The sequence below is a fragment of the Rhipicephalus microplus genome, chromosome X (genome assembly GCF_043290135.1).
Source record: "Rhipicephalus microplus isolate Deutch F79 chromosome X, USDA_Rmic, whole genome shotgun sequence".
NCBI lineage: Eukaryota > Metazoa > Arthropoda > Arachnida > Ixodida > Ixodidae > Rhipicephalus > Rhipicephalus microplus.
The window spans coordinates 323,755,004-323,767,952 of NC_134710.1; the positions used below are offsets into that span (position 1 = coordinate 323,755,004).

At 46.8% G+C, this 12,949-nt stretch overlaps 1 protein-coding gene across 1 annotated transcript in view; it reads right to left on the reverse strand.

The window, feature by feature from the left end:
• The window catches only part of LOC119162357 (gamma-tubulin complex component 2-like), a 58,719-nt gene that overhangs the window by 11,152 nt on the left and 34,618 nt on the right, over window positions 1-12,949 (reverse strand). The window contains exons 15-16 of the mRNA XM_075876670.1: window positions 10,383-10,453; window positions 5-167 (exon numbers count right to left, since the gene is read on the reverse strand). Coding sequence (XP_075732785.1) covers window positions 5-167; window positions 10,383-10,453 — 234 coding nt within the window. The remainder of the gene's footprint in view (window positions 1-4; window positions 168-10,382; window positions 10,454-12,949) is intronic.

Genomic DNA, 12,949 nt, shown 5'->3' on the forward strand with positions numbered 1-12,949 from the left:
GCACCTTCTGCACACGATCCTGAAATACGTGCCAGCTGGGTTCAATGACATCCACGGTGACGAACTGCAGGGTCTTCACGAAGTGCATCATTCGGTGGTGCAGCCCGAACGCCACTACCGGGTACGATGCCGACCACCGCTTGGCTGCTTTGTCGTGCACCCAGACTCTAGAAGAGAGTATATTGGCTGACTATAGTGCCAATGAAACACCAAACAAATTATGGCAGGAAAATGCTACTTAATTAGATTAATAAAGAAAAAAAACCCTGCCAAAGCACTGCATACAGATGGTTACACACGGAAGCTGGAACGTAAAACAGTGTTACGGGTATACAAATATACAAAAGTTTGAAATGACAAATCTAATGAAACTGTATTCGATTCAGTATACAGATCGAATAGTACATATAAGAAAAAATTGTGGACCATCTCCCTGCAGGGAGACTCTGATGGAATGCGATGCAGCAGCGGTGCGCACAGCATTGACCAGGTTGAAACGGGCATCCACACGGGTGCTGGAAGAACGGTTTGACGCTAGACTGTGTAGCATTAACTCAAGAGAATGTTTGAAATGCAAAGACAGGAGGCGGGCTGGGTTTCCTGCAAGTTTCATCGCAAAAAGACTGTTCAAACGTTGCGAGCAGTGGAGAAGATGAAGCAAGAGAGATGATACGTGGCGAGCAGTGACAGGCTAGAGAGAGTGAAGTCAACGCACGCGCAGGGCGAGGGAAGATGTAACCTACTTGGCACTGCCCCAACAACTGTGGCTAGGGGAGCGCGGCGCAGATGGGGACAAGCATTGCACAGGCTAGTCAAAGAGCTGCTTCACGTTTAAAATATTTGAAATACAGATTATTTATTGAATAGCTTTTTAATAATCAGCACTGAAGAAATAACCTAAAAATAACAAAACAGCTAATATTAGTTCTCTTAATTCCTAAATCGTCCGCCCGCAGCCCAAGCTTTTACGAGAGTATTGACATTATAGTAATTTCCAAATGAGCGCGTTTGTTCAGAAAACTCGATTTCTGCGTACTTATTACTATGCTGAAGCCAGTCGCATTAATCTGTTCTTTAGTTCTTGTAACAACTTCTTGCAGCTTCATGATTAACAACAAATGCGAGCGTTACATTTGCGTAAATTTCTCTAGATGTAAATGTGAACGCAGATTGTTACGTGCTTTTCGTTGGCAGGCCACGTAGCGATGACAGATTGAACTGCTTCATTACATCCTTAGCTGTATCGAAATTGTTTGGCTGGAAGTTCCAATTTACGATGAATTGTTTCACAGCTGGCTTGCCGCGGAAGTGGAGCGGGCTCAAAGCCACATCCATGCGCTTCAAAAATTGTTCCCACTAGTCCTGCCTACTACAGCTGCCTTCGCAGCTTGAGCATTCATTCCGTTTTGCCCATTTCCTGAGCCTTCAAATTCGTACCGAGCTCTGGTTAGGCATGCAAAGCAATCAAAAGAAACAGTTTCTACCGGTCCATATGTTGTTTTGGGGGATATGCCAGCAGAAAAAACACGAGCGGGCTCACTGGCAGAAGGATTTCACCGGTGATACAAAAACGAGCAAGACACGTTAGGGCATGCAAACTTGCTGCAACCACACCTTCTACATCAGGTGTTCACAGCGATCCTAATCCCAACTAGTCTCTCTATGAACGCGTCCTTGTCAAGGCCGTGAGCTTTGTCGTGCTGCACAGGTAGTTTACGAATGCGCCGACGCGAGCCACCGCCAACGCCGTTTTCGCTATGTTGAATTTGCAGCCGAATGTTTACATCACATGGTTTGAGACGTAGTGCAGCCAGTGTAGCCCAAACCATAAAGCGAATAGGCGATCTGCTATAGTATGGCAGAAAAACTGGTCTCTGGCAGATTTTTTCGCGTCAGCCTCGCAGCGTAGTTTACAGGCGACTTAGACTGTGAAGAGGGGACAATTCCGGTGAGTTTTGCTGCGTTTACTCCCTTCGAGGCCCGGTGACAATGGGCACTTCCCACAGAAAACGCCGCATTGCTCCGTTTGTGTGCAGCGGTCAATCGCTCGTTTGTATTATCCGCTGTAACTGGAGAACCCGTTCGTACAATACAGAATCAAGGCGTATTATGTATAATGTATTCCATCCGAAGAAAATTTAAATATTCGTAGCGCGAAATTTGCATGAACCGTAAGTATCATAGAGATTCTACTGTAATTTTATTGATAATGCTGTAAATAATTATGCTTTGTGGGCCAGCAACACTGCCACAGCATTTACAGCAGCCTACCATAAGTAATACACAGCTCACTTAATTGAATTTTGTTGTGATAGCATTAAAAAGCTCATTTCACAGAAATTCGGACCTCGTTGTCAGCATTAATAGTGAGGGAAAAATCATCATCTTTGTGTGACCTAAAGATCGAGCATCTTTGCATGACCGAAAAATCGAGAAAATGCAAATAAAATAAACAAATCTGGGTCTGAGTCGACATCGAACCCAGGTCGTTTGCGTGGCAAGTGGGTCTTCTACGGCACAGCCGCACCTCTGCTTGTGAATACTGTGAAAATAACTTTCCCTGCTTGGCAAAATAAACTTTTAATCCTCCTCCTCCTCCTGCTTGGCAATGCTGCAAAAGTAACTTTCATGCTTTACAAACACACATCGTGTACACGCTTCGCAATACATGAAATATTGCCCTAATGCGTGGTACAAACGTACATTGCCATCGGGCATCAGAACATGACATTATCATAATGACTTAATAGCTTAAAGCCAGTCACCCACTACGAAAGGCACACACACTACTACACCCTTAAGGCCACGTAGTGGGTGCACAGCAAGCTCAAAAATATTTCATACACTACAGCAAGCTCAAAAATATTTCATACACCAAGTGTTTGAAGTGCGCACTTGACACAGAACATTGCTATCGTGTTCAACACTTAAAGGCCAAGCTCAAAGGGCCCCCAATTTTTACCTTGATTTCTCGACTAGTTGAGCACTGTTATTGAGTTTATTCGCGATTCAGACCTTCTCACACACTGACCTCTCACTTTGACATGAACTGTTATTTTGCTTTAGTCTCCCTTTAATTTTTTGTTGTACTCATTAAGCCTAAAGTTTTTTTGTCACTCTACGGAATCGTCAATCTTCCCATTGGCTGCAAGATAACCTCCGTTTTACGAATATATATGATCACATAAACGTCTATTTTCCTGCCTTACGATGTGCCACTGTAGATATATAAACAATCTTCCAGAATACAGCTATCGTCCATGATACTGACATTTCTAAGAGGTTGCTTGAAACCCTGCCCTTTGAGCACTAGAACTGTGTATCATCTATGCACTGCAGCCTGTTTCCGATTCTTGAACCCCCTATGTTGCCCTGATCATTGTTTAACACTCAATGCCCTTTTATTTTCTTGCTGTCATTTTATATCAAACATTTCTCAGTTGTATTCAATGCTAATTTAACTCCGTTTACATTGCACAATATAATTTCAGGTTCACTTTGTTTTAATTTGTTTAACCAAGACTTGGTGTAAAGGCATAATATTGTTACGGATGTGATGGGTTTATTTACAGTGAAAAATATCAGCGCTCTACCGTAACTGCCGAATCACCATCGCTCGAGCGCGTCCGATCTCCTTTTCTTCCTCGCTCTTTCAGTCCGCGTTACATTTCCCTCCGGGCCAGACAAAGCTCACCGAGCAAGTAGAAGCGATCGGTTGTTGTAGGGCTTCAATCGGGCAATGTGCACAATTTGCGTCTTGCGCGAACGCCGGTTCTGAGCTGTCACTTTCGCAACAGCGTAAGTGATGTTACTTAAGCACTGAGTAATGACGAATGATCCCGAGTACTTAGAAAGAAACTTCTGGCAAAGTCCCTTCTTTCGAACAGGCGTCCACAGCCAGACCAAATCACCTGTAGCGAAAGTCACGGGCGGGTGTTTTGCGTCGTAACGGTCTTTCGCGCGAGCGTGGGCGGAAAGAGTTCGGAGCCGAGCAAGTCGACGAGCTTCTTCGGCGCGACACAAAGTCTGCGCGACACTGGCGTTTTTGTTCGTCGAAAATGGAAGTATGGTGTCAAGGAAACTTTGGGTATGACGAGCATAGAGAAGAAAGAAAGGCGTATAACCTGTGACTTAGTGTTTCGCGGTATTAAAGGCGCATGTAACAAAAGGTGATCCGCGGCGACGTACATTGAAAGCATGTTGATGATGGTACGATTGGTGCGCTCAGTGAGGCCGTTGGTCTGAGGGTGGTATGGCATGGAATGGCGATACTGACACCCACAAAGGCGTAGCAACTCTTCGAAAACGTCAGCGGTAAACTGTCGGCCACGATCACTGATCACCACACAAGGGGCCCCGTGACGAAGTATGATCGAGTGTAGAAGAAACCATGACACATCAGATGATGTGGCTGAAGCAACCACCATCGTTTCAGTATACTGCGTCAGGTAATCTACGCACACAATAATCTAGCGGCCGCCGGTGGTAGACTTGGGGAAAGGGCCCAGTAAATCTATGCCGACTTTTTCGAATGCTGATGTCGGTGGCTTAACCGGCTGCAGTGGGCCGGCCGATGGTGTGGTAGGTTGTTTGTGGCGTTGGCAGACATCACAACTTGCGACGTAGTGCTTGGTGGTCTTCCAGAGTCAAGGCCAGTAAAAACGTTGTCGGATACGGTCAAGCGTTTGGGCAAATCCAAGGTGCCCAGACGTGTTGTCATCGTGCATGGCTTGGAATACCGCAAGACACAGGCATTCTGGCACGACGAGGAGTAGTGTGGAACCATGGCTGGAGTAATTCTTGCGATAAAGTAGGGCGTCATGAATCACGAATGACGTGGCGCGTTTAGAGCTATGAGCCACAGCAATCATTGGTTTCAGCAAAGGGTCATGCTGTTGCTCGTGACGGAAGACATCCGAATTTGGGAAGTTGGATGAAATTGCGGCCAGGTAGTTGTCGAAATCATCATCATCCACAGTCGGAGATGGAAGAAGAGATAAGCAGTCTGCATCTGCGTGACATCGACCACTCTTGTAGGTCACAGAATAATTATATTCTTGAAGCCGTAAGGCCCAGCGAGCCAACCGACCAGCTGGGTCACGTAGTCCGACAAGCGAACAAAGCGAATGATGATCTGTGACGATCTTGAACTGCCGGCCGTACAAATAAGGTCTCAACTTTTGGACGGCGAAAACAACTGCAAGACATTCCAGTTCGGTGACCGTATAATTCCTTTCCGCCTTAGTCAAAGTACGACTTGCATACGCCACGACGTGCTGCCGGCTGTCGTGATATTGAACTAGCACGGCACCAACACCGATACCACTAGCATTTGTATGCAGTTCCGTGAGTGCCTCCGGGTTGAAATGGCACAAGAGGGGCCCGGAAGTAAGCAAATACTTCAGCTGCTCGAAAGCAGCTTCACACTCAATGGTCCACCATCGGAATGGGGTGTTTTTGCGGAGCAACTCTGTCATGGGATGAGCAAGCTGGGCGAAGTCTTTGATAAACCGACGAAAATAAGAACACAGGCCCACGAAGCTACGGAGATCCTTCAAAGACATCGGTTGCTTGAAGTCTCGGACAGCACTGATTTTGTGCGGGTCTGGTCGTATACCGTCCCTGTCGACTAGATATCCAAGCACAAGGGCTTGACGCTCACCAAAATGACACTTCTTTGCGTTTAAAACGAGACCAGCTTGTTTGACGCAATCTAGAACAATGCTAAGCCGATGGTTGTGCTCGTAGAATGTCTTGCCAAAAATAATTACATCATCGAGATAACACATACATATCTCCCATTTGAGACCGCGAAGGATGGAGTCCATGAATCGCTCGAAGGTAGCTGGGGCATTGCATAAGCCAAACGGCATAACGTTGAATACAAATAATCCATCAGGCGTGACAAAAGCAGTCTTCTCTTTGTCAGACGGATGCATTGGTATTTGCCAGTATCCAGACCTTAGGTCGACGGGCGAAAACTATGCGGCCGAGTGCAGACAATCAACAGCAACGTCGATGCGTGGTAGCGGATACACGTCTTTCTTTGTGACGGCGTTGAGACGACGGTAGTCTATACAAAATCGTCAAGAGTTGTCTTTCTTTTTACCAATATAACAGGAGCTGCCCAGGGACTGCTTGACTCTTGAATAACGCCTTTCTGCAGCATGTCGTCGACCTGATCGGCGATCACTTGCCTCTCTGACGGGGATACGCGATAGGGTTTCTGGCGTGTCGGTGTAGCATCTCCCGTGTTGATGCGGTGGTGCATACGGGATTCGGGCAACATGGTACGCTTGTTTTGAGCGAAATCAAAGACTCCCGCGTAGCGTGTAAGTACCTCCTCAAGGACATTCTGCTCGGAAGAAGGCAACGACTTATTGATCATACGTTTAATCTCGGCTGAGTAGTTGGGCGCAGTCTGACTGATAGCTGGAGACTCAGAGACCATTCTGACGTCAATTGTGGCCTGCTCCTCGAACGTTCTCATTTTGAATCGGGCTGGTAGAACAACAGGCTCCGAGGCTGCGTTGAGCGCCCACAAGCAAGCATGTCCGTCGATGGCTGTAAGGACAGACCGTGGGACCAGCACATTCTTCTTGATGGCGTTTGCAAGATCAGCCTCCACAAGTCCAGTGCAGGGTCCTTAGTCGACATGAGAAGAGCATACGGGTACAAACACTGCTGTCCGACCAGGGATCGTCACATCTTCAGACAACAAAAGAGCATCGATTGGCAGAGTCGGAAAATCGTCAACTATTGCAGCGGGCAACGTGCTTTGTAGAAGAATCTCTCCAGTTCCACAGTCAAGCGTAGCGCCGCATTCATGAAGGAGGTCTATCCCTAAAATGATGTCATGAGTTGCGCGAGCCAGTACAGTGAATTCAACTCGGAAATTTTGTCCACCAATCGTGAGTACAACTGAACAAATACCAACAGGGCATAATGCTTCGCCTCCAACTCAACGAAAAGTTTCTTTGCGATTCCACGCGAACATAATTTGTGACCCAAGAAACGATGTTTGAAACGAGGCTCATACCGAAACAGCAGCACCAGTGTCTACAAGAGCAAGAGTATCTACACCGTCTATACACACACGCACTTTGTTCATAAACATCACAGCAGAAGGAGGAATTGGCGAAACTGACCGTCCCACGACCGCACCTCCATCGGTCGCACCAGTTAGTTGCCCAGCTGATGCGGGGAAGGTGACCGACGACGCGGAGACGGTGACCGGCTGGACCATGTAGGAGGCAGCGTCAGGTTTCTCTCGGAGGCGGGGGACTCGCTGCGAAATTCGTTAGGCCATTGCTGTCGGGGACGGTGGTAGGCCGAGTGAGAAGTCCAGGTTTCGTGCATAGGAGGCGGGTGCGTCTAAAAACGTGGCGGCACAGGCGTTTCGTACATACGAACCGGATACATCGAAAAACGTGGCGGTGCAGGCGGACGTCTGGGACAGAAGCGCGAAATATGCCCTGGGAGACCACATGTGTAGCAAACGAGGACTTGTCGACTTACATTAGCAGGAGCAGAGGTGGCAGAAGTACGCGGAGACGGGTCGAGCTCCGCAGGAACATTTTGTGATGATGCATAGTAATCTTCTGGTAGAGGCCTGGTTGACGACGGTCGGAGGTCCGCAGCGGCACGTGATGATGACATCCGGTGGGGGCCACGACCCGTCGGGGAAAACTGAAGCCGCGAGGTAAAATCTGCAGTCTCTGTGCGTGGTCGGTTTTCGACGTGACGCTCTCGCATCCAGTAGGGAGGTGGTTCGGGGCACGCGGCGAACGAGCATTGGTGGTGAACGCCACCTGCTTGAAGTCGTACGAGCTCTTCTCGAACTACCCGACGTGCGAGGAAGGAAATGTCTTCGCAGGTGGCGACGTCCATACTTGCGACAATGGGAACATTGTCCAAGCGCCCGAACTTGGGTAAAATTCTTCGGGTCTTCAACGCCTCGAATGCGCGACACTGCTGCCTGAAAATCGAAGGAGTGTTCAAGTTTTCATTTGTTATCGAAAAATTCTACACGTCCTCGGCGATGCTTTTTAACAAATGACCGACTTTGTCTTCGTCAGACATATTTACGTTGACAATCCCGCAAAGTTTCAACACTTCTTCAATGTAGGTTGTGCACGTCTCGCCGGGCAAATGAGCCCTACGTGACAGCGTTTGCTCAGCTTTTGACAGCGTTTGCTTGACAGCGTTTGCTCAACCAAAGCAAGGCTGTCCTGGCAAGGAAGAATACTACGTTCACGCGCTTCGCCAGTGCACCCCATTCGTAGTAGCGGCTCACTCTGTCGAAGTGTTTTAGCTAAGCGTCCACGTCTTCGTCAGTTTTACCTGAGAAAATTCGTGGCTCAAGTGCCCAGTAGTCTGGTTGCCGAGGTCGACGGCCACCTTGTGCTGTGTCGATGGCACTGGTGGATGCAGCAGCGTAGGACGTCGATGGGATCGCTGTGTCGTCGTTCATGCTGATGTTGTCCGGGGGTAGGCCAGCTAAGCATCTGCTTCTTCGAAGAACTTCTGCTGCGGGATCCAGGATGGCAAGTCACCCAGCACCACTCCACCAAAGCTGTTACCGATGTGATGGGTCTATTTACAATGCAAAATGTCAGCGCTCTACCCTCACTGCCGAATCACCATCGCTCGAGTGCGTCCGATCTCTTCTTCCACGCTCTTTCAGTCCGCGTTACAATATTTACTTTTTCACTTTCCTCTTAAGGGGAGACGCTACACTTCCCAAAAACTCATTTTTTTTGAATACCTCAATCAAATTTGGAAAGCTTGTGTAGATTTTACTGCTTATTTAGTCAATAAGTCAATAACTATGCCGACGCCGATGTGAGAAAAATTGCCTCCTAATTTCCATGTGCCGTCGTAGCTAACGACAATATTGTCCCGGTGGCCGAAGCACAAGTCATCATAAATTCTAGCAACCTTCTCCGCACATTCACTCATAGCAGGCTCAGCCGTTTGCGTTGCAGCGGAGGCCAACGTATTTTTCGAATGCCACTGAAACATCTTGTGGTGCATACCGCTGTGAGAGATGCCCGTTGTCTCCTTTCACACTTGGGGCTCATTTCACACTGCACTAACACTTTCACAGCCAGTCCATAGTCACGATCCCTTCTGACGATCGTAGCTGGTCCGTGGCAAGTTTTGCAGCACAAGGCACCAATTATCGCGTTTAGCATATCTAGATGCACAAGTAGATAAGGAGTGCTGTTGTCAAAGTCCTGTGTGGTTGCCTCGCTACAACTTGAGATGAAAGAGTCAATTTTCAGTGCTGTTGCTGGCGTCGATGAAAGCCACTCGAGCATCGCTTTCTCACGGGCACAATTTTCTTTGACTTCAACGTTTGTCAGCACCTTGGCGCCGATTCATAGTCCCCCGGAGTTTGCTTCACCGTTATTGTCGTCGGAGGCAACGCGCTCAGTCACACCATGGCTGAACGGCCGCAGAGCGTCGACACATTGTTTGTCGGAGTCAACCAAGGGCTCTGATGACTACGTAGACTTTCTCCCGCGACCTTTGCGCTTCCTGCGACCAAATGCATGCACGGTGCGATACCTCTTTGCCTTTGGGGGCATGCCGATATGATAAATAACTTCCGAAGGCTCTGCCAATTTCGAGGCGTCACAACGGTAACCATTTCAAAATGGCATCGGGTCGCGCATGCAGGCATAAGCCGCCAGCTTCCAGCCAACTGAAAAGCGCCAATTTAGTCCCGTGCCCCGTTAAACAAATGGCAGTGAGCGCTGCTCTTTGTCTTTGAGGCCCTGTTTTTTTATTCAAAGTAATGCTCAATGTTGCTTACTGAATAAAAAAGAACAGCTGTACACACACTCTTTCAAACAAGACCAAAATGGCGCTGATCGAGCGTATAGTTCCCACGTATCATAGAGCCAAAATCTGCGCTACTTGCACTCAATTTGAAGAGCATGATGCCCGTCCTCAGTTTTTTTAAAGCTGAATAACGATAAAAGTTGATGGTATTTGGCTATGAAATTTTGTAAATAGGGGCGCAATGATGTCGGGAATGCAAAAAAAAGGTCCGCGAAAACAATTTTCTGGCCAATTTTCGGTCCCAAAATGCCGCATCCACCCTTAAAATGTACCCTCACTCAATCTTCCTACATGGAACCCGTGAGGCACTTGTGTAAACAAAAGAAAGCAAGTGCAATAATACAGTTGAACTCCACACACAGCCTTTGCTGCAGCACAAGCGGCTCCAAGCTCAACATGTGTTCACCAGGTCACACGACGACAGCTGCCCCGAGCCCGTCAAAGGTTGTCTCCTCAGCAGTTGAGATTCCCACAGCCTGCCTAAAGGTGGTGGTGAGCACACAAAAAAAAGTGAGCAGAAAACTAGGACTCACTTAGACAGCACACGCTCAACGTGCGTCAGGTAGAAGAGGTACCGGAATACCATCTGGTAGCAGCCGAGGCTCTGAAAAGAAGGGCATACTGTGGACACCAGCGAAAAGAGGCGTGCCGTGCACGATTCAGAATCGATTTTATCCATTTTTAATTGCAAAAATTTTCACCATGCGATATAACAGGAGGAGGTTTTGTAAAATCAAGGGCTCCAGAACAACCTCACGTCATGAGCAGAACATCTGTGCGTGACACAAACCTTTGGTAGCCACACTGACAGAGACACTAGTTTTTTATCAATGCCATCAGTTCGGTAATAATGTACAGTCACATTCAATATGACTTGCAATACGGGAGCACATGGCATCACGAGTTGCAAGATTGTGTGGTTTTCACTACCCATACTTCCATTACTAAATGCACTTCCTTCACTTGAATGTAATCTTAAATAAGAAAATATTATGTGGTAGTTAATATACAAACAACTTGAAGCCAGGCACCAGGTTTGAGCTCGTGAGGCTACGGATTTCTGTTTTGTAAGCGATATTGAGCTGAGGAAAATTGTACATGCCTGTCACATTGCACTCATGATGTTAAACAAGATAGCAGTTCAACCAACAGACAGCAGTTCAACAAACAAACTATGCAGCAGTTCCAAATATGCCTTCACAATGCATTCACAGCCATCTCACATACACAGCCCACTTACAGCCCTTCCACATTCACTTACAGCACTCCCTCATAGTCCACTTAGCAACCACTTACAGCCCTTACTCACAGCCCTCTCACACTGGCAGTCACTCACAGTCTACTCACAGCCCTCACTCACAATCCGCTAACAGCCCTCTCACACTGGCAGCCACTCACAGCCCACACTCACAATCCGCTCACAGTTCTCCCACAGTCGTAGCCACTCACAGCCCGCTTACAGCCCCCACTCACAATTCAGTCACAGCCCACTTACAGCCCTCACTCACAATCCACTCACAGCCCTCTCACACTGGCAGCTACTCACATTCCACTTACAGCAGTCCTACAGTGGTAGCCACTCACAGCCTACTTACAGCCCTCACTCACAATCCATTCACAGCCCACTTAAAGCCCTCACTCGATCCATTCACACCCCACTTACAGCCCTCACAGCCCTCTCACACTGGCAGCCACTCACAGTCCACTTACAGCCCCCTCACACTGGCAGCCTCTCACAGCCCTCACTCAATCCGCTCACACTTCCAGCCCATTTACAGCCTTCACTCAATCCACTCACAGCCCTCACACTGGCAGCCACACACAGCCCACTTGCAGCCCTCCCACAGTGGTAGCCACTCACAGCCCACTTACAGCCCTCACTCACAATCCACTCACACCCCACTTACAACCCTCACTCACAATCCACTCCCAGCCCTTCACAACATGAGGTCCTCATTTAAAGATGCAACTTGCTTTTACCATTTCTGTGCACTGCTGTCAACAAAGCCACCGCGAACACCAAGATAATGTTAAAAAAATAAGCCCTCCTGTTGCCCTAAGTTCCTTCATATTACTTGCGTTTGAAACATTTTGGCACGCACAATCGCTTTTGCGAATCTATTTTATGAAATCTTGGATGCGAGGCTTTTCCGCAGGAATTCCAAAATAATTCTGTCACATTTTAGGGGGGACATGGTTCTTAGGGCTCTCTCAATTATTTTTGAAGCAAGTGTGACAGAAGTTGGCATGCTTACTTAGTTTGTTCTCTGGATTCTAAAAATGTAGTTATTTTTTCTGTAGCTTCATTAGGTAATTATATAATCAAGATAACAATTTTTATTGTTCTTACCATAATATAAAAATAACCACCTGTCAAAAATTTATAACAGGGATTGACAGTAGAAAGCATAAGACATGCAACATAAGAAGCACGTTTTTGAATGGGTCATAATTTCTTACTTTACAGTGCACTAAACTTCACAGCCCTGAATGTGGCCATTGTGTGGTCACACAAAAGACTAGTTTGAAAAACTTGCATCAAGAAAAATCAAAATTTGCTTCCTATGTAGTGTGCTCCAAACATACAGCTTCATGCTGCAAAATAAAATATTCTGCTATCTGTAATAGTTTCATATATATTGCAGTTTTTCATGCAGGGTGTACAAAATTGCCATTTTGAGAAAATGAAGAAAACAAAAAATTCTGACATTTTCAACTGTAAAAATGTATGCACTTATAATTACATAGCCATTGACATATAAATGAATGCTAGAAAGCTTAAGGAGTGCAATGCTGCAAGCTGATCGAAAATTGAACAAGTACCTCTCGAATTACAGCAAAGTAAAGTTCATTGCATGTAACGAAATACAGAAATTTTTATATTAATATAAAAAAATGAAGCTGCCCATTAAAAATAAGCTCCCAGCATTGTTTTTTGTGCAGATTTAGCTACATTATGCAAAAACAATTACAGCTCTAGCTGTCCTAGGTCCACTTTTATTGAACAAGCAAAAGAAAGTGGTCAAAATCTGTGCTTCGAGAATAATACTGTTGAAACTTAATGTCACCATTCCGAGGAAAAAATATCATGGCACACATA